Source organism: Callorhinchus milii, unplaced genomic scaffold (assembly GCF_018977255.1).
Source record: "Callorhinchus milii isolate IMCB2004 unplaced genomic scaffold, IMCB_Cmil_1.0 Scaffold864, whole genome shotgun sequence".
NCBI lineage: Eukaryota > Metazoa > Chordata > Chondrichthyes > Chimaeriformes > Callorhinchidae > Callorhinchus > Callorhinchus milii.
In genome coordinates, this window is record NW_024705605.1 from 1 (window position 1) to 22,661 (window position 22,661).

At 44.7% G+C, this 22,661-nt stretch overlaps 1 protein-coding gene across 1 annotated transcript; it reads right to left on the reverse strand.

Annotated features, from left to right (window-relative positions):
- Positions 1 to 1,245: 1,245 nt before the first annotated feature.
- On the reverse strand, positions 1,246 to 13,025 carry LOC121852515 (NACHT, LRR and PYD domains-containing protein 12-like). The gene is made up of 6 exons (XM_042346481.1): positions 12,899 to 13,025; positions 12,076 to 12,245; positions 9,710 to 9,881; positions 9,106 to 9,171; positions 7,034 to 8,753; positions 1,246 to 1,682 (listed from the first exon to the last, which is right to left on the reverse strand). Exons 1-6 carry the CDS (start codon positions 13,023 to 13,025, stop codon positions 1,592 to 1,594), a joined length of 2,346 nt encoding a protein of 781 aa, XP_042202415.1. The 3' UTR covers positions 1,246 to 1,591.
- Between the last annotated feature and the right edge of the window lie 9,636 nt (positions 13,026 to 22,661).

Here is a 22,661-nt window from a genome sequence, read left to right on the forward strand (position 1 = left end):
CTCTGAGTCTTTCTTTCTCACACTTTTTCAAACTGTTTCACTCAGTATCTCTCACTGTATTTCTCTTTCTCTCTCTCTGTCAATCCAACATTGTTCTTAGTCTCTGTACATCCCTCTCTCTCTCTCTCTCTCTCTCGTACTCTCTCTCTCTCTCTCTCTCTCAGTCTTTCTTTCTCACACTCTCTCAGTCTGACTCTCTTTCTCAGTTTCTCCATTTATCTCTGTCTCGTTCCCTCTCTCCAACTCTTTTTCTTCGTCTCTTTCCATCAGTATCTCTCAATCCCTCTCTCTCTGTCTGTCTCTCTTTTCACTGTCTCTGTCTAACCCTATTTCTCTCTCTCTCTCTCCCCCTCTGTCTCCCTCTCAGCCTCCTTCTCTCTCAGTCTCAATCTTTCTCTCTGATGCAAAATCTCTCATTCTCTCTCTCTCAATCTCTGCCGCTCTCATTCTCTCTCTCCCTCTATCGGTCTCTTTCAGTAACTCCCTTTCACGCGATCTCTCTATCTGATGCTCTCTGTGTCTGTGTCAGATCTCTCTCTCTCTCTCTCTCTGTAACACACGCAAACGCACACATACATTTCCCTAGTCGTTTTCGCTCTTTCCCATGCTCTCTCTCACTCTATCGCTCTCCCATTTTTTCCCACTCACTCTCTTCCTCTACCCCTCTGTCTGTATATCACTAATTTTTGCTCAGTCTCTTCCTCTCAGTTTCTCAGTGACTCTTTGTCTCATTCTTTCTTTCTCTCACTCTCTCAGTCTCTGTCCCTCAACCTCTGTATCTCAATCTCTGAATCTCTCTCCCTCTGTATGTCGCTCTATCTCTCTCTGTCTCTCTCATTCTGTCTCTATCTTTGTCTCCATGCCTGTCTCCCTCTTACTGTCTCTCTTTCTCAATCTCTTTTTTCGTCTATTTTTCTCAGTCTGTTTCACTGTCTCTCCCCCCCCCCCCACCCTCCAAACTCTCTCACTCTCTCTCTCTCTCTCTCTCTCGGACTCTCTTTCTCAGTATATCACCAACCCTCTGACTCACGCTCAGTCTTTCTTTCAAACATTTCCAGTCTCTTTGTCTCAGAATCTCTCTCTCTCATACTCGCTCTCCGTCACTCTCTATCTCTCTATCTTTCTCATTTTCTTTCTCTTTAACTCAGCTCCTCTCTCAAAGTGAGATTGAGATAAAGAGACTGAGAGAAACACAGGGACATGGAGACACTGAGAGAGTTATTAGATTGACTGACTGACTGAGAGTGTGAGAGAGAGAGAGAGAGAGAGAGAGAGAGTGTCACAGGCTTCCTGTGTCCTGTCATCAGGGCTGCAGGTCCTCCCTGTCTTATGTCCAGACCAGAGAGATTCCTGGGTGCACCCTCTGCCCCTGTGTGTGACACAGTAAATGGATGACTGACCCCCACACACTAGTACAATACAAATCCACCCGTAGCTGCCTGTGCACTGTAAGTCCACAGCCTTTACAGTCCCAGGGCCCAGTTTATCCGCCGTCCCTTCCGCCGGTATCCAGTATAATAGTATTGTGTGTGTTTATGGCCACTGAAGGCCACTGAGGTTTCCGGTGTGATCACGTTCCACAGTCTGTTACTTACTCCAGTCTCTGTATATTACACTCCGGGTTCCTCAGAGCCTCACACAGTGGCTTCACTCCTGCATCTCCCAGATTATTGCCCCACAGCCTGGACAGAGAGACAGAAACACAGTGAATATAGTGTAACAACGCAGTACACATTGACATATATATATATACATGAGGCTTTCACGTGGGGAGCAATTCCCAATTGACTGTGACGAGAAACAGACGCAAACACACACACATAGAGTTGCTCAGTCATGGTTGATTTATAAACAGTTGACATTTCTATTACATTCACGTCGGGTAATATCTCAGAGCTGTACAGGAATAGGGTTGGAAGTTTCGAGTGGCCCCCAGTCTCGATTGTAAACCCTCAGTCTCTCACAGTCTCTTTCTGTGAGTTTATGTCTCAGTTTCTGTCTCAGTATCTCACTTTCGTCCCGTCTCTCTCTGTCTTTCTTTTTCACACCTTTTCAATCTGTTTCTTTCTCTCTCGCTCTCCCTTCCTCTTTCTCTCTCGCTGTCAGTCTTTCCTTCTCACACACTCTCAGTCTTTCTCTCTCTCAGTTTCTCAATTTCTCTCTGTCTCATCCACTCTCTCTATTTCTCTGTCTATACCTCTATCCATCAGTATCTCTCAATCTCTCTCTCTCTCTCTCTCTCTCTCTCTCTCTCTCTCTCTCTCTCTCTCTCTCTCTCTCTCTCTTCACTGTCTCTGTCTCACCCTCTTCATCTCAGTCTGTCTCTCTATCTCTTTCTGTCCAGCTCAGTCTCCTTCTCTCTCAGGCTCCATCTTTCTCCGTCAGGCGTTCTCTCTCATTCTCTCTTTCTCTCAATCTCTCTCGCTCTCGATCTCCCTCCCTCCCTCTCTCTCTCTCAATCTCTCCCGCACTCGATCTCCCTCCCTCCCTCTCTCTCTCTCTCTATCTCTCTCTCTCTATCAATCTCTCTCTCTATCAATCTCTCTCTGTCCCTCAGTCTCACACGGTTTCTCAATCTGACTCTTTCTGAGTCTCTCTGTCAGATCTCTCTCTCTCTCTCTCTCTCCCCTCTCTCTCTCTCTCTCTCTCTCTCACTCTATCTCTGTCTGTCTCTCTCACTCAGTGTCTCTATTTTTCTCTCTATCAGTCTCTCTCTCTTTCTCACAAACACCCAGTTTCCTTTTACTCAGTCTCTCACAGTCTCTTTCTTTGAGTTTATTCAGAACTCTGCAGCTCGTGTACTGTCCCACACCAGGCTTAGGGAACACATCACTCCCACCCTCGCTCGCCTCCACTGGCTCCCTATCCCCCAGAGGATCGATTTCAAGATCCTCATCCTCACCTACAAGGCCATTCACGGTCTTGCTCCCGCCTACCTCTCTGACCTACTATCCCCCTACCTACCCACCCGTACCCTCCGTTCCTCCGGCTCCGGTCTGCTCCACATCCCCCGCAGCAACCGCCCTACCATCGGTGGTCGGGCCTTCAGCCTCTCAGCCCCGAGGCTCTGGAACTCTATCCCCCAGTGCCTTCGCCGCTTCCTCCCTTTCCTCCTTCAAGACCGGTCTCAAGACCTTTCTCTTTGACCGTGCCTTGAGCTCCTCTCTCGACTCTCTACCCCCTCCTCGCTACCTCCCTTCCCTCCCCTCACCCTGACCATTTCCCCCTTGCTCGGGTCCTGACCCAACTGTACAGCGCCTTGGGACGTCCTCCTAACTTGAAAGGCGCTCAATAAATGGAATATTGTTGTTGTTGTTGTTTTTGTTTATGTCTCAGTTTCTGCGTCAATATCTCACTTCCTCCCCGTCTCTCTCTCTATCTTTCTTTTTCACACGTTTTCAATCTTTTTCTGTCTCTCTCTTCCTCTCTTTCTCTCTCGCTCTTTCTCTCAGTCTTTCATTCTGACAGTCCCTCAGTCTGACTCTCTCTCAGTTTCTCAATTTCTCTCTGTCTCATTCCCTCTCTCCATTTCTCTGTCTATATCTCTATCCACCAGTATCTCTCAATCTCTCTCTCTCTCTTTTCACTGTCTCTGTCTCACCCTCTTCATCTCAGTCTCTGTCTCAATCTCTCTGTCTCCCTCTCAGTCTCCTTATCTCGCAGTTTCCATCTTTCTCTCTCTGTCAGATCTCTCTCTCTCTGTGTAACACACACAAATAAACACATACACTTTCTCAATCGCTCTCTCTTTCCCATGCTCTCCCTGTATCCTTCTCTCTCTCCCATTTCTCCCACTCACTCTCTTGCTCTCCCCCTCTCTCTGTCTATCTCTTACTTTTGCTCAGTCTCTTTCTCTCAGTATCTCATTGACGCTTTCTCTCACTCTTTCTTTCTCACACTCTCTTAGTCTCTGTCCCTCAACCTCTGTCTCTCAATATCTTCTTCTCTCTCTCTCCATCTGTGTCTCTCTCTGTCTCTCTCTCTGGCTCTCTCTCTTTCCCTCTCTTTGTCTCGCTCTCTGTTTCCCTCTCACTGTCTCTTTTTCTCAATCTCTTCTTCAGTCTATCTTTCTCAGTCTTCTTCTCTCTCTCTCCGTCCCTCTCTCTCTCTCTCTCTCTCTCTCTCTCTCTCTCTCTCTCTCTCTCTCTCTCTCTTTCTCGTTCACTCAGTTTCTCTCTTAGACTCTCTCTCGCGCGCGCTCTCTCTCGCCATCAGCATCATTCTCTCAGTATCTCTCTCTTTCATAAACGCACACTCGCGTAGTCTCCGTTTCTCACTCACTCTCTTACTGTCAGTCACTCACTCTTTCTCTCTCGTTTCATCTATCTTTCTTTCGCTTTCCCATTATGTCTCTCCACCACCACCCCCCCCCCCCCCCACCCATCAACCCGACCGCCTCCAAAACACACACTCACACACATACACACAACCTTTGTCTCAGTTTCTCTCTATAAGTCTCGCTTTCTCAGTATCTCAATAACTCTCTGGCTCTCGCTCAGTCTTTCTCACACTCACAATCTCTTTCTCCGAGTATGTCTCTCTTTCTTTCTTGCATTCTCATTTTCTCACTCTCTCTCATACACCCTATGTCGCTGTCTTTCCATCTGCCTTTCTCGCTTTCTCTGTCTCCCTCGGAATCAGCGTTTCTCTCACTCAATCTATTCCTCTCAGTTCGCCTGTCTCACATTCTTTCTGTCTCTCACTCTCTTTGTCTGTCTCTCTTTCACTCACTTTATCTCAGGGGCTCTCTCTCTCTCTCTCTCTCTCTTTCTCTCTCTCTTTCTCTCTCTCTCTCTCTCGCTCTCTGCAACTCCCTATCAATCTCTCTCTCTGTGTGTGTGTCTCTCCACCAGTTTCTCTCAGTCTCTCTCCCTGTCTCGCTCTTTCTCTCTAGCTCTAGCTCGCCTTCTCAGTATTCCTGGCTCTCTCTCTCTCTCTCTCTTTCTCTCTGTCTCTGACTCTCTCCTAAACACTCTCCCTGGGTATCTCGGTAACTCTCTCTCTCAGACTTTCTTTCTCACACTCTCTCCGTCACTGTCTCTCTTGTTCTAACTTTCTTTCTCTTTAAGTCAGCCCCACACTCAGAGTGAGAGTGAGATAAAGATACCAAGAGATTCACAGGGACATAGATAGAGTTATTGGGTTGATTGTGTGAGTGAGTGAGTGAGTGAGTGCGTGAGAGAGAGAGAGAGAGAAAGAGAGAGAAAGAGCGAGACAAAGAGAGAGAGAGATAGAGAGAGAGAGAGAGAGAGAGAGAGAGAGAGAGAGAGAGAGATTGAGAGAAACCAACTGAAAACCTGTGGGAGTCAAAGGCTGCCTGTGTCCTGCCCTCAGCGTAGCAGGCCCTCCCTGTCTAAAGTCCAGAGCTCACTCTCTCTCTTATTCTATCACTCTGTCTCACACTCCCTCAACAATACTATCTCACAGCGTCTCTCTCACTCTATCAGTCTCTCGGTCGCTCTCTCAAATTCAGTGTATCTCTTTCTGTCTCGCCATCTCTTTCTCAGTCTCTCTATAAGTTGGCCTCACACACGCACTTTCCCAGACGCTAACACTCTCTTTCTCTCCTTTTCTCTATTTTGTTCACTGTTTCTTAGTCTCTTTTTCTCAGTACCTCTGGAAGACTTTGTCTCACTTTCCTTGCTCACATTCCTTCAGTCTATGTCTCTCAATCTCTGTCATTAAATCTCCCCCTCCCTGTCTCTTTGTCTGTCGCTATTCCTCTCCCCCTCACTGTCACTGTGTCGCTCTCTCTATCTCTCTCTGGGTCTCTCTCTCTGTTTCTGTCTTTCTCAATCTCTTTCTCAGTCTTTCTCTATCTGTCAAACTTTGCTTCTCACAGTCTTTCTGTTTGTCTATCTTTCGCTCTCCCACTCTCTTTCTTTCTCTCTGCCTCTCAGCCTCTGTGTCACTGTCGCCTTCTCCCCACCCTCCCAATCTCTCAGTCTCCTACTCTCTCAGTATCTCTGTCACTGCCTGGCTCGGTCTCTCACTATCTCTCGCAGCCTCACGTTTACTCTATCAGTCTATCTCAGTTTATCTCTCTCTCAGCTTCTCACTTAACCTCTCTCATTGTCTTTTTCACTATCCTTTACTCAGCGTCTCTCTCAGCCTTTTTCTCTCAGTATCTCTCTCGTGCAATATCTTTCTTTCTATCAGTTTTTATTTCCCTGTCTTTCACTCTCTTCACATCTCTCTCTCTCTCTCTCTCTCTCTCTCTCTCGCTCGCTCTCTTTCTCGGACTCTCGTTCTCAGTATATCACTAACAACCTGGCTCTCGCTCAGTTTTCCTTTCATAAATTCTCAATCTCTTTCTCGCAGCACTTCTCTCTTAATCCGTCTCTCTCTTTCTCTCTCATTCTCTATTTCGCAATCTCTCTCTTACTCTCTTTCTCTCAGTCTTTCTATCTCACACTCTCTCAATCTCTTTCAGTTTCTCTGTCTCTGTCACTCTCATTCACGATCTGTCTCGGTCTTTGTCTCTATGTGTCTCTCTCTCCCCATTTGTCTTTCTCGGTCTCAGTCTCACTCTCTCTCAGCCTCTATCTCACTCTATCAGTCCCTTTAAGACCAACTTTCTCCCAGTCTCTCTGAATATCACTCTCTTTCTCTTTTGCCCCACACACCCTTAAACACAGGCGCGATCTCTATCTTCCACTCAGACTCTGTCTCAATCGTTCGGTCACACTCTCTCTTTCTCTATCTCTTTCATTCTCTCTCATTCTCTCCCTCTCTCAATCTCTCTGTCTTTTATCCTCTATGTCAACGTATCAGTCTCTTTCAGTCCCTCTTTCACACTCAGTCTCTCTCTCTCCCTCCCCCTCACTCTCTCTCGCTCTCTCCCGCTCTCTTTCTTATTCTCTCTCTCTCAGTCTCTGTCTGACTCGCTCTGTATCTCTCCAGACGGGAAAAGACGCTTTATTAAATGAAATGATTATTAATATTATTATCAGTGTAATCACACAGCGCTCACTCCCCTCACTCACTGGCTGACATATTCCATGTTTCTGGCTAACCATCAATGAGGACAAACCTGAGGTGTCCGCACTTGTGCAGTGCGGATCCCAGACGCTGGATCCCTTCAGCTCCGATATTGCAGCTTTCGAGATCGAGGAATTCTATGTTGTGACAAAGCTGTAAAACACGAGACAGCACAGCACAGTCCAAAGGGTTCAATCTGATCCTACTAAAGTCCAGTGTCTCCACAGCTCCGAGTGTGATCTGGGCCAGAGTGTTGTTCTGAGACTCAAACAGATAGTATATCATGTTCAGAAGCTTCCTTTTACCATCTTCACTCCCTGATTGTTTGACCGCCGACTCCACATTCACCTTCAGCCAGGAGATGGCTTCGGAGACTGACGCGTGAGATAATGGCCCCAGGATCTCCTCCAGCTGCCGGGCTGTGTGAGGCCAGGAAAGTCCCACAGCAAACCGCAGGAAGATCCCAAAGCGACCATCGTTCTTCTTATGAACCTGGTCAAGCAGATCCAGCAGGTTCTTGCGGACGGGCGTCAGGTACTGAGCGAGAGCAGCCACAAACTCCTGGATGGTGAGGTGATGGAATGTGTACACAACTCCTCTCTCATCATAATCCTTCTCCAGAATCTCCATCATAAAACCTGAGGTGAAGGTTGAGGGTTCAAGCTGATGGCGATGGAAATGGTCATCATCGAACACAATGATTCTGTTACAGACCCCCTCAGAGGCCATCTCTCCGGTTCTCAACATCACCTCCCGACAGCGCTCAGTGGCTCGGGGATGGTTCTTCAGGATGTTGTAGAGATAAGTTGAGTACAGCTGGGTGAGGGTTTTGGGGGGAGGCTGTTTGGTCTCTGGATGCTTGAAGATTGGCTCCATTGTGCAGCAGAGGATCCAGCAGTAGGACGGTTTGAAGCACATGGTGTACAGGATGTCATTCTCCTTCACATATCTGAGCACTTGACCTGCAATCTTCTCATCTGCAAAGAAGCGTCTGATGTAATCTTCCCGTCCCTCAGCGAGGAATCCCAGCATTTCAGCCCAGAGGTTGGTGTGGATGTGATCTAAAGATTCCAGAGCATTTGGCCGGTTTGTGATCAGCACTGAACAGCCTTTCAGAATTTCTTGCAGAACCAGAGAGCGCACAATGTGAGCCACGGTACAGAGGCCTTCAGGCCCCGGGCAGCTGATCTGAGGGGCTCTATCAATCTCTGTGAACTGAATCCTCTCCTTAAACTCGTCCAAACCATCAAACACAAAGAGCAAATATTCCGACTTCTCCCAGATATTGTCCAGAACATCCTGAAGATAAGGATATGATTCCAGGACCATAGTTTTCAGGGTTGTTTCCTCTTTTATTATGTTCAGATACCGGAATTTGAAATGAAAGACAAAGTGGAACTGGAGATAGATCTTTCCTGTGGCCCAGCGATGCAGAATATTCTGCACCATGGTGGTTTTCCCAATCCCTGCGATTCCGCTCAGGATGGTTGTCCCAAATCTTCTTCTCCCAAAACTGCTTCCAAACAGCTGAGCCTGTCTGATTTTCTCCAACTCCTTCCTGACGTTCCTCTCTTGCCACTGCTCATGGTCTCTGCCTCTCGCCACCAGTTCATGCTCCGCCAGCCTCCGATCACGGGGAGATGAGGTGACTATTAATTCCGTGTAGCGATCAGAGAGCAGAAATGTTCTGCTCTTCTCTCGGCCTCGCAGGGTGTTCAGTGACAGCTTCTCATTCTGGGAGCACAGCACCTCTTTGTGATGATTTTTAACATCTCGAATGTAAAGGTTAAGAAAAAGAATATTTAGCGATTTTTTCTCGAATTATGACATCGAAAGTTAGTGCAGAAATCAGTGCTCAATATCAGGAATATAACCAGAAACATTTGGAGAATTGTACAATCATAATTCAGTTGCAATGCAGAATTGTCAACTAACACATCTGTGACTGATTTGTGACAACTGACTGAAAATTGTGGCAAATATCACAATTTCCTCCATCCTTAAGAGACAACAGATCCCACCCTATATTATCTTACTCAGTTGACACTTTAGTATCAATTTATACACATCTGCCCGTTGGACGACAACAAATCATTAGAAATGCTGATATCAGTCGGGTCATACCTATCAGTCTGTCTGACAATGGCTCCAACTTTCCACTGCACTGCGACATACCAAGCAGACTGGTACCTGGAATAGAGTTTAGCTCCGTCAGTCTTTGTTTCGCACAACACAAAAATTAACAATGTGGATTTAGGCATGGGATAGATATTGCAATTGAACATACAATATAATGTGTGTTTGATATATAATATAGATATCAGTGTGCGGTTCAAAAACAGTATAGATATAAATGTGTGCTTGATGCACTATATAGATATCTATGTGTATTTGATATATAATGTAGATGTCAGTGCGTGTTTGATATACAATATAGATGTAAGTGAGTGTTTGATTTACAATATATATGTCAGATATAGATGTATGTGTTTGATGTATAATATGGATGAGAATGTCTATTTAATGTATAATATCGATGTCAGTTGGTGTTTGATGTGGAATATAGATATCAGTGCGTGTTTGGTGTAATATATGGATATCAGTGTGTGTTTGTTGTTCTATATGAATGTCAGTGTTTGTATTGTGTACTATGTTGATGTCAGTGGGCGTTTGGTGTATTATATTTATTTCAGTATGTTCCTGTTTCCAGGCTAGCGTGGACACAAACCCTTTTCCTGGATCTCTTTCAGTATCTTTTGAACCTTGGGTTTGTTTTCCTGCATTTTCACCAAGGTTTCCCACAGTGTTCTCTGTGCCCGGCCAATCACGCTGGTCACGACGCCCAGGAGGTATTTAGAAGCTTCCTTTCTGCGTTTTCTCTTTGCCAGATGACCGACGCGCTGTGAAAAAGAGGGATACAGCTGTTAAACCCATTCGGTGCTGCTGTCACAGTTGCAGGTTGTAGCCATTGTCCACATCAGGAGCAATATATCAGAGTGTAATAATGCACTCTCTCCGGTGGATTAACAGTGAAGACAGTGTTGCCGTGGTGCCAGGCTCAGGACAGGACTCACCTGTTTAATACGGGGTTCGCAAGTTGGGAAATTACAATATTTCCCAAGCTCCTGATTGCTTGGTTCTCGAGTGCGCCCGAATATTGGCTGTGGATTGACCATCCCCCACCCAGTCCACAACTCCCGGAATAAGCGTCCCTGTTTTACTAACCATCTAATGTTGATTTTGGGCGCCAGTCCTTCAATGGGCCATTTTTTTTTGCCTTTCAATTACTTATGTATTTCCATTTTTCAAAGTGAACATTTATTCTACTTCCATCTTCCTTTCAAACAGTGCATTCATAACCGTCATGGAAACACTCGTGTTCAAAAATACACTGCTCGTCTCATCTCTGCTTTTTTGCCGATTATTTCATAACTTTGTCCTCTGGTTATCAACCCACCTACCAGTGCAAATATTTCTCCCTATCTACTCGATCATAACCCCTCATTAGTTTTGAAAATCTCTATTAAATCACCCTTAGCCTTCTCTGCGCCAAGGAGAACAATCTTAGCTTCCCTATTCTCTCCAAGTAATTGTAGTCCCTCATCCCTTGTATAATTCTGATAAATCTTCCCTGCACACTTTCCAAGGCTTCCTAAATTATCTTGCCCAGAATTGATATAGTGCCTGTCAAATAGATTGTCGTGGCTGGCACTTGATAACCGTGATAGTATATCGAGCTGAAGTTGAGAGAAAAGGGTGTTGGCAGGGAAACCTGGCCAAATTCACGTGAAAGTTGAAGGGCTTGAGACGGAGCGTCAAAAACTTGAGATAGAAGCATTGAAATTCTGACGGCCTGCTGATTGTGGGGCAAATAGATTCAGGAATATGAAGTAAGGAATTGAACATTGGTTATCTACATTTACTTGACATAAACACCATTTGTAGCGTCGAATATCGGTGACATTCTTTGTTTTGATGCTTGAATTTCTTATTATAACAAGCTATTTGACCCCCCAAAAATCTGTTATGCGTCTTTGTCCCTGTTAGAATTTACAGGTTTTGTATAATGTTAGAATCATAATAGATGTTGCGAACTGATTATCTTTTAAGTTAAGTGTGGGGGCAACTGGACTGACACTCATGATTAACATTCAAGAGCAACAAAAGGCAACTCTCATGAACAGTAGCTAACGTGCAAGTTGCTTAAACTAGAGGACTAGAGGACTAGCTTAAACTAGAGGTCGCGGAGACAAGGGTACGGGAGATGGAAGACTGAGAGCTAGAAACACTAAGACTGAGGATATCATATAGAAGATTGAAAACTGTAAGCAAGAAGACTGAACGCAGGAAGAAACAAGCTTGTGTGCTGTAAAGACACAGTGTTTAACCGGAGATATCTACGGTGATATTGTTCTGTTATAAGATCTGTTGATTTTACCGACCTTTGGTCTTTCCCATCGGAATATTGGGCAATAATGAACGGATAATAATAAAACAGTCTGAGACCTGGTTGCAAAAGGATTATGGCTGATTTTGTTTTCTAACATTCCGCTGCCCTTTGTCGGCCGCTGTTTACATCGCGTTTTCTTCAAAACAGATTGACGATTTTGGTATTAACTCATTCGCAATAATATATAGATATTATCACTATCCTTTGAGAATATATTTCCGTCAATCATCATAATGGTATACTACCGGCAATAGTAATAATAATCCTTGCATTTGATATGGCGCTTTTCACGTCTACTAGACGTCCCAAAGCGCTTCAAATAAATAAAGCGATAAATAATCTGTGCATGTTGTTATCATTTTCAAGTCGGATCCGATCAATATTAGAAAGCGAAATACACATAAATATCCAAAGAAATTCGATTAAACGCCCGGTGTTGTCCGAAATGCAAGAATTATTATTACCAAATCAATAATTTTCCAAATTTTAAACAATCAAATTTGGTTCAGTTTGCTGCTGTTCGATGTCATCTTGTGGGAGGCTGCACTGTATCTAGATTCATAACAATTTCCTTCTCTATTTGTAAACAGTGTAATACGATAAGCGTGGACTAAGCCAGAAGGTTCCAATGTGATCCAGCATACCTTATATTCTCTGGTACTTAGTAGTCTGTCTTTCAGGAGGACCAACGCCACAGCTTCCACAAACTCTTCCATCGCCTCTTCTATCCTCTGACGGTAGAACAGAGTCACAGTGTTGAGCTGAGAGTCGGTGTATCTCTCCAGAGTTTCCCTGATCGGTTCGGCCTTTTTATCTGACGAAAAAAGAGTATCAATAGAATCATTTCTAAAGCGTTCGCATTCCAGCCATAGCTTCTCCATCCCATAGTATTAGCCTTTTTTATCTTACACAACTGAATCAGATTGTTTGTTGCTCAGTCACTTTAATTTTAAATCGTTGTTACTTATCTTCTCTCCTTTTATTTGAATTCGAACTTATCTTAATTTTGAAATCATGTTAGATTAATCAACCTGTTTTATCTCCTCCATTTCACGTCGCGGAGGTGTCTCGAAGTGGTTTCACATACGGTAACTGAAGTCATTGTGTAGTAAGTGTACAATTTGCGGGAGCGCAGCAATGGCCACAAGCAGTCGTGGATGACAATATTATTTTGGGGGTGTGGAGAGAATATTACCCCGGAAGCAATCAGTGAATTGACTAACAACCAGATTCCTTCCTACCGCTAGAGCAGCAACAACAGCAACTCACAGCTTATGTGTCGCATTTCACACGAGCTAGCGTCTCGGAGTGTTTAAAATGCGGAATTACCCGTGCCTCAGCTTCCATCCCTTGCTGACTCTACTGTGAGCAGAGGACACTGGTTGTCAAACACTGATTTGACTTTGGTGGAAGTGTGTCGTGAGACCTGCAGCTTCATGCGCTCCCGTTTCCTTGTGAACCCGTTACCTGCTAAGGTTAGATATTCCATCGATAGTGTATCTATATCTATTGTTGTCCTCGTACTCTCTGGGTTCATCTCTCTAGGTGTATCTGCTCCTTCTGCCATGATGGGATCAGGGTGTGGTAGCTCCATGCATCAAAGATAATTAATGGGCGCAGTCAAACCGTCTGAAATGCAAATGTCGAAGAATCGTTGCATAGGGAAAGCTGAAATAACTAGATTACACATCTCTTGGAATAACCAGATTGAGTTCAATGACATTAATCGAAACATCTATTGAGCGATCGAGGGAACAATAGACGGAGAATTACAAGTTGACAGAGAGAGTCCTGGTCTCAAATGGAGGCAATGTCTTTGGTGATTTGCTCAAATTATTGTGTATCTGTGGGTTAGTCAGAAAGCTCATTGAGGGGTATCAGGCAGGGAATGATTCGATTGAAGGCAGTTTAGCTCACTTTAAAGGCAGAAAACGGAATAGCTTTGTTGATGATGGTGTTTATCATTAACGTTGTTTAAAAGGAGCTGGTGTTTGATCCAGATGAACTGACGTTTTGATCAAGATGCGAAGTGAGAAAAGATTTGACGCAAGCGTGAAGGATGCACAGCAGATGAATGAGCTGGGCAGAGAATTGATGCAAAAAGCATGGTAAAGCTCTGTGTGACTGCACTGTGGAGGTGCTATGAGACTGACTATCGATGGTAGTCATTGGACATTTCCTCAATGATGGAGTGAATGAGTACAGTACGGGGTCCGTCTGAAGAGACATCAATGGTTGTTGGGATGAGAAATGAAGATTTATGAACAGGATTCGCTAAAGAATTTTCCATCAGGTGACAGGTCTATTTGTGTCCCGATCCTCAGTTTCTGGAGAGGATAAAGAATTTGCCATGTATAATAGATTGGGAACGCTGAGAGGATACATTGCATCCTGAAGAATGCTAAATATGTGTCGCAAGACCCCTTTTATTGTTGGGGTAAGGGTTAAGTGATTATTGTACCCGGAAAAGTGAATCGCCAATTGACTAACAACTGGAATCCGACATACTCCGAGTTAAACAACAACAACAACACATCATAACAACACCAGCAACAACTTGCACTTATATAGCGGCCTCCATGCAGAATAACGTCTCGGAGCGCTCAAGAGTGGTGGAGCCCGACTCCAAGACGTGGGATGGTGTACGTGGCTGTAAGTACGTTCAAAGAGCAAAGGTTTTAGGCGAAACGTGAAAGAGCGGAGACTGGGAGCAAGATGGAGGAATTGAGAGAGTGTTTTCCAGAATTTGAAGAAGTATTGATTGAAGCCTCCGAAAATGGATCGCAGGGTGCGAAGGTTGAACATGAGGCCGATACCGTTCAAGTGGAGACACCGGGTGGAGGATTGGGGAGTGTAGATGTCGGGAGGAAGTGAGGTGATGAGATTTAAATACGGGTGTGAGGATCTTGAAGTCGACAAATATGTTACACTTGTATAGCGCCCTTGATGAAAGAAACAGACATGTGGAGTAAGGAAACTTGCCTAATGTTTGGCCCCGGCCGCGAATCGAACCCAGGTCCTCTCCATTCCTCGATAAGTGTTCTATCCTCTAGCTACCGGACTTCACGATCCCATGGCAGTGAAGGGACTTCCTGTTTCGCAGTATCCTGGCCAACAATTTACCAGATAATATAATCACACACTTCATGATAGTTTGTGGGATGTTGCAGTTTGCATATTGTCTGCCACTTATGACTTCATAATGCACAGTCAATACACTTTGGAGAATATCCTGTAAAGCACTCTGATGAGATGCCCACTGTTGTGGTATAGGGTCTTATCACATGATCCCAACATTCCAGCACCACACATGATTTATTCAAATTATTGTGAATTGATCAGCACGTGCACCCCAGTGTCTCCTATACAACCACTGTGTGAGTGCTTAAACGTATTTTAGGGATTCGTTTGGGCAATACACTGGGGAAATTCACTGCAATTTTCAAATTGTGCCGTGGAGCCTTTAGCAATCACCTGCAATAGGGAAAAGGAATTTAGTTTAACTTCTCATCTCAAGCACAAAATCTCCAACAACGCACTTATTGTCACATTAACTAATTTCATTGTTTATTTTTCCACAGCAGTCACTGATGCCAGAGGACGTCCCAGTTCACCCCATGGTGTCCTCATCAACATTGGCACTCAAATAGTTCACCAGCTCAGCACATGGTGCCCTCACCAGCACAGACGCTTCGCCAGCTCAACACCATGTCACCAACAGTGACACACACACACAATTCACACTCTCAGCTGCATGGGCCACACTGACATACACACACACTTCATCCACTCAGCTGCAAGGACCAACACTGACACCCACCCACACACACACTTCACCAACTCAGCACCAAGAATAACACAGATATACACTGCAACAGCTCAGCACCATATCACCAATTATGATTCCAATTTCACCCACTCAGCTCCATGGAGAAACACTCACACACACACATTTCAACAGCTCAGCCCCATGTCAGCAATACTGCCCCACCCCCCCCCCCCCCCCACCCCACACACACACACATACAATTTACCAGCTCAGCCCAATGTCAGCAACACTGACACAGACACACAAACACACACACTCAACATTCTCAGCACCATTGTATCCTCACCAAACTAACGCACAATTCATCCTCTCAGCCTCGTGTCACCAACATTGACAAACACACACACACTTCACCAGCTCAGCATCATGGTGTACTAACCAACACGTACACATACTAACATTACCAGCCAGAAGAGGTCAATTTTGAACTTGGAGATCACAGTCCACTCACTCGCTCTCAACTTTCGCTCATCTGTACAATATTTATTACCTCAAGCGTATATGTAATTGATTCCCAGGTTAATTGTGGACAAACTAGGTACAAACTATCGTGACGCAAATGAGACTATTTGAAAAATTGTTGGCCAGAAACCTGCAAAAACAGAATTATAAAATATTCGTCCAGCACAGAGGGAATCTCCGTTCAACCTTTCACCAGAAAGACACAGCCCCTGACAGTACAAACGAATTCCACTGGGAAAACATAATTCAATCCCGCTACAAAGGCAATATAATTACTGCTTATTATATTTACATTTGATAGATTGCTTTCAGGACTCCCAAAGCATTTCAATTAATTTATTGTGAAGTGTAGTGAAGGTGAATTTGTGGGAGAATGTAACAGCCAATTCATGCATTGCAGTATCCCACAAAGAGCCACAATACTATTTGACCTTTTGAGGGTAACGAAACCAGGAGAGAATCCATTTCTTTCGAATGGTGCCCTTTGATCTTTAATGTCCACCTGTACAATAAGGCAAGCTTACACCTCTGATAATGCAACACATACAAACATTGCATTGTTGTCTCGGCTTAGACTTTGTGAGTTCAGGTCCTGACTTGGGGTCGAACCCACAGCCTCCTGACATAGGGGAGAGAGTGCTACCGTTGTGCCAGGCTGTCACATGTTGCCCATTGCCCTGCGACGTGTAGATCGTGGTGAGCATTCTTTATTAACCTGCTCTCTTGAGCAGTAAGACAATTCAGCCCATCCACTGAGCTCTGAGCTCTTCGCTTCCGTTCCTTTGAACCTCAATACCCAGTGAAACGTTATCAAGGCCAACAGGCATTGTTGCCATTTATGGATATTTTCGGGCCATGCAATTGTGTGTTGGGATCTCGACTTCGGACCAGGTAGCTCATGCACGTTTCACTGAGTTTCTTAAAAGTCAGCAACATAAGAAGCAACTTGAAAAAAAAATTCTACTTGTGGGGAAAGAGAAGTATAATGGCGGCATTCGGGCGGGAAGATTAAGATTGAGCAATACATCTAATTTCCCATCGCATGAAAGATAGTGAGCAACATTCAAAAAGGTTCAGTTTCTCTACACCATCTCCAGAATCACATAAGACTGGAACTCCGAGATCGAGGGATGGTTGTAAACCAGCGTTACATAAACCAGAGAACTTCAGCTACAAAAAGAGACGTGTCAGAGAAGACGGCAAAACAATATAGTTGCTTCACGGGAACAGCATCACGAAACAATTCAAAAGCAGTGTGGTATCTGAGCTGAATTCATTTTTGAGCCTGGTGTCTGACACGCGTGAAAACCCATCAACATTCTGAGCAATAACCAAACCGAATTGACCTTTCCGTGCATCCCACCTAAACATGCGCACAGCAGTGACCCACAAACAGTCGTGGATTGAAAATGACGAATTTATTTTTTTTGTTTGGGAGGTATTACTATTAATAGGAAGAGTGTGGAGGAAGGGAACTTGCCCAAGATTTCGCCCTGCCAGGAATTCAACTCAGGTGTCTCACTTGCAAGGCGAGTGCTCTAACCACTGAGCTATAGGACTCCATTAACAACTGACCAACAATAATTTGCATTTATTGCCGCTGGTGTCGCAAACTATTCAAAAATGCAGCCACTTTACGACTGTATTTAACCACAGTCAGATTTATAATTTTTTTGTCACCAGTCCAATTTAGCGCACTAATGTCCTCTGTGCTCTATCTTTCTGTTCCTAGCCTTTGAACCTCATTTGTGCAATAGTCAGTGAAATGTTATCAAGGCTAACAAGCCCTTCATGGATATTTGCAGTTAATTTAACTATGTCTCTGGACTTCGGAACAGGAAGTCCATGAGATTTTATTGAGCTGCTTCAAAGTCAATAACACAAGAACCATCTTAACAAAAGCAATGTCTACTTGTGGAACAGAGAAACAAATTGGCGGCATTTGGTCGGGAAGATTAAGTCTGAGCATTAAATCTGAGGTCCCACAGCATAAAAGCTGGTGAGCAACATTCAGAAAAAGTAAGCTCCTCAACAACCTCTCCAGATGAAAACCAGACAGGAACCTCTCCAGATGAAAACCAGACAGGATAGGGATGAATTATGAACCAGGAATACATAAGCAAGGGAAATTCAGCCACACAAAAGACACATCAGAGAAGAAAAGAAAACAAAAGGAACATAAAAAATATAGTGTGGTTAAGGTGTGTAACACCTCGGAGAACTTATATAGCAGTGTGGTATTTGAGCTGAACTTTTTTGTTAAACCTAGTGTTTGACACGCGTGAAATCCCATCAAAATGCTGAAGAGTATCCAAACCAAACTGAGGTAATCAATCATCTCACTTAAATATGGAAACCCTACCGATAGATTGTTGGAATAGAATAATCATTCTCTCACGAGAGGGACGCAGTCTGCTTAATTAATTCTGGACATTATTAGGAGCAGGTTGGCAAGGACGTAATCTTGCGGGCACCGGGAGGACGGATTGGGGTAACTGCTGGAGTCTAACCAGATAAAACCTCAAAAAGGATGAGTTGAGGAAGTAGCAGAAAAATGGGCTGCCCAGATCCTTAAGGCAGTGCAGAGGTCAGCAACCAGGTTGATGGCTATTGTTAGTGGAATGAGCAAGATGTTGACAAGTTCAGAGACTGGCCAATGGGCCGGTCCACTATGGCTGATGCTAACGCTCCACCCGATTGACCATCGCAAATTAACAGTATTTCGGAACAAGTTCACAAGTAGATGTTGGAGAGCATTTCTCACTTGTTCCGATGCTTGATCAATGGAGAAATGAATTAATGAAACAAATTACATTTAGCCTCTTCCCCGGTTACTGGTTCTATGATGGTTCAATAATGTTAAAGTGTCACTGAAAGCAAAGCAACAATTAATTGCATTTATATTGTGCCGCTCTTGTCACTGAGCACGTAAGAATGCAATTATATTTCCATTATTTTTCAGCCACAATCAGATCTAATGAGACTCACCTTCTTCGCTCCGAACTGACTGAGCCGCAGTTCCTGCCTCTGCTTCCCGAGCCTCGCAGTGATTTGGGTTCAGTGTTCTGGGCTGTACTGGTAATAACACACCTGGTCACAGTCCAGCAATAAATGTCTGGCTGTAAATCACAGCATCGCCCATTTCACTCTGACATGCCACAGCAACTGAACCTTTACCTGTTATAAAACATTACACTGAAAAGTTAGGGATTGTGTGCCTAAAACACCAATGTAAGATAGTTTGGAAACAAAAAATGGGATGTTTGGAGAACTTGTTTGGACTCACATTTGTTTGTTGGTTTACGGAAAGCACTGTCGGGAATTGAGATTGAGGCGGAATCTCTATCAGCTTTCAAAATAAATCCATATGCCTACCTAAAGGGGATGAATTAGCTTAAAGTAACTTTAAGTTAAGTAACTTTACTTTAAATGGGCAATGCTGTGATTTACAGCCAGACATTTATTGCTGGACTGCGACCAGGTGTGTTATTACCAGTACAGTCCAGTGACTGGTGGGACCCTCCAGGTCCTGCCGATAAGCCAGATCGGGCTGTGCTGCTATCAGCAGTGAGTGCCCTGGGATAATATGGACACTCCTGGCTCGGGAACCAGGACAAGAGACCGTCCCAGAGGTCTGACTCCATTCCCACATTAGTTGCCAAGCTGCAAGTCAAGTCCATTGAGACCATGTTCTCCTGCCCTCAAGGTGGAGAAGCGATTTTACTCAGATCATTGTGGGATGTTACACAGTGCAGTAAAATGCTACAGCAGATTTATATTTCATTATTTGAACACACGGTAACGTAGAGTAAACAATTATATTCCTGTAATACACATCAGTCATCAGGAGAGATCTTACAGCATATGGTTTATCTGGTGACAATATTGTTGAGTGTTGGTCAAAGTTTTCCTTCATAAGAATGTAGGGAGAGCAACACATGTTAAAGATTATTTCATTAGAAATGGTGCTTCTCGGTCTTGCAACACTTTTACAAGCTGTTTAATGACTTACTGGAAACAAGGTGTGGTCTGTTATATCAGCTGTTGTGTCAGTGTTTCTCAACTCATCCTGAGAAATCCTTTGGTTTACGCCAAAGATGTCACCTTCGGGCCAGCTCAGCTCCAAGCAGAACCCGCTAACCTCCCACACTTAAAGCAAACACGTATTCAATGACAAATTGCTTGTGACAGTCGAGAGGTAAGGAGGAAAGTGAAGGGAGTAAAGATAAGAATACAGAAACTGGGAGCAAATTGACCTTCTTCTTGTCCCCCAACCGGTCCACCCCACCATCGACAATTGAGCCTTCATCGTCTCAACCTCCACCATCTGAAATTCTATCACACAGTCACTGCAGATCGCTGCTTTCCTTGACTGCTTCAAGACCAGTCACAAGACACTCCTCCTCTACCAAGCATGCATTCAGCCACCCTTGTATCCATACACTTACTGCCCTCAAGCCCTCCTGATCAAACCACCAGCTCGTGTCCAAAACTCTCACTGTCCAGTGCGATGGAACGTCCTCCTGACATGAAAGGAACTGGGTCAATGTAATTTGTTGTTTCAGCAACACTTCTTCATAAGCAGCCTAGTCAGAAATGGTCTCTCTTCTGATTATCTGCAGCACTGAAATGGCAGGAGAGCGGATGATTTTGGGAGGCAGTCTGCTGTCGGTCACATAAATTACCTGCACTGAGATCTCTGGCTACGCCCTCACTTTCCCTGGAATATCCTCAAACCCGCAGGGAACGCTGCACACGACTGAAGCCCAGGTTAGTGGGTGCCAAACATGTATGGATGGAGGAGGAGCTGAAGTAGGGATGGGGTCAAACCAGGAGGTGTTAAAATGCCAAACAATTATCTTGCAGGGACCGGCTTGGTACATGGGTCTGGATATGGAGCTGAGCTGGGAGGGGATGGGAGGGAAGCAGATTGGTTGCCATGGGTGTGAATGAGAGGAGAGGGGAACGGTTGACTGGCTGACCGTAGTCTGGAGCGGGAAACAAAACTTCTTCAGTTGATTTCAATACCATCTCACTCATTTTGAAATCTCTTCATACCATCGCATCTCCCAACCTCTCCTACCTGCTGTCCCCCCACTCCACCACTTAATGACACTGGCTAGATGGCTCTGGCATCTTGTTTTTCTCTCGTCCTGTCCGTTGCGCCATCAGCGGCCGTGCTTTCATCCACTAAAACAACTAATTCCGAATGTATCCTCGCCTACGGCTTTACATTGCCCTCGCTTTCACCAACTTCCGCCTAGAGATTCACTTTTTGATCACGTTTGCAACGCCACTCCCTATGCTCCAGGTTAGGAAACAGACTTCGACAATATTAAGTTGCATTTAGGAAGTGCCCTTCATGCGGGTTAGTGTCACACAGGACAGTATCCCGCATGAAGGGCGCTTTGTAAAGGCAACTTTTTCTTGCTGAGTTGCTCCATAGGATCAAGATTGAATCGGAAACCAAGATACGTCAGAAGAATACATGATACCGTTAAATAAACTGATATTTGTATTTGCAAATTGTTATTGTTTTTCGATTCCAATAAATCTGTATTATCTTCCCATGTAAACGACTGCAATCAATCTCTTTTTCTCTAACTCTATCGATCCATAGACCTGCACCCACACAGCAACGATATCGTTGTTTGACGAGAGGCTTGGCTTACGGGAACCCAGAGTATGTTTGGGGTAACACTTGGGAATTAGGCTATTTAACCAGTTCAAGTCATAGGTGCTTCCTATGCGAAGGTATTATGCAAATGTCAACTGTGTTGGAATTATAGTTAACGTCTGTCAAGCTTTCCCGCTGCGTGTCCAGCTGAGACCACACTACCAGCTCGTGAAGGCTTTGCCTCCAGGGATAACATCGCTGATTGTGAGGCAATACTCCCAATTTACTGTTCTGCTCTCCCGGGCCCTGTCGATGAGCCATGCTGGGTTGTGTTGACATCAACAGCTCCCCTTGGACACTGTGGGCGCATCTGGCTCAGGAAAAGTACTGGAGACAATCAGAGTGGTCTGGCTCGACTCTGAAATCCATTATCAAGCTCCAGATCTAGTACAGATCAGGCAATGACTGGATTGATGGGTGTGTGAAACCAGGTTGCTGTGAGTACATGGAAAGAGAGATCTGTATCGTTTAGTTGTTATGCTGGAGTTCAGGAGAGTGGCACAGCGGGCAATTGAAAATTAAGGTGGGGCGTGACAATAGATATATTGGTCTTATTGGCGAAGACGTGTCATCTGGGCCATCGTTTCTGATCGCAAAAGTGATCAACTGTACACGCTAGTGATTTTATACTGCACGTTTTGGCAGGTGGCAATATTCTTGAAAGTTGGTGAAAGGTTTCTTTGATAACTATGGAAGGAGAGCCATACAATTAAAAAAAAAATTTAACTTGAACTGGTCCTTTTCTGCATTGCAACACACTTGCAAGCTGCTTAGTGACCTACTGGAAACAAGGTGACTTCTGATATATCACCTGCTGTGTCAGTGTTTGTCAGCTCGCCCTGATTTATTGTGCATCAGCAACAGGAGGAGCTGTTCTGTGGAGCGGCCTGGATTACAACAAACATGTCACCTTGGAGCCAGTTCAGCTCTAAGCAGAACCTGCTTACCTACCAGCCTCTGTGGGCAAAGGCATAGTCAAGGGGTTGGGTGTTGTTGAAAGCCGGCAGACAGGGAGGTCGAAAGTGTAGTGTGGGCGTTGGGTGGTTGTGGAGTTGGTCAAGTGAAAGAGACAATTGAATGTTTGTGCTGAGAAAGCAAAGCAAAAATATCAGTTTACTAATATATCACTGTGGTCCCTGGTCTATTGCGGAAGGAGGGGGTAGTGTGTCGCCTGGCTGGAGGGTAGTTTTGGGTGGGGAAGGGGAGATTATGTGGATGGAGCGGGGAGAATGTGTGCGGGGAGGGGAGATTGTGAGCTGAGG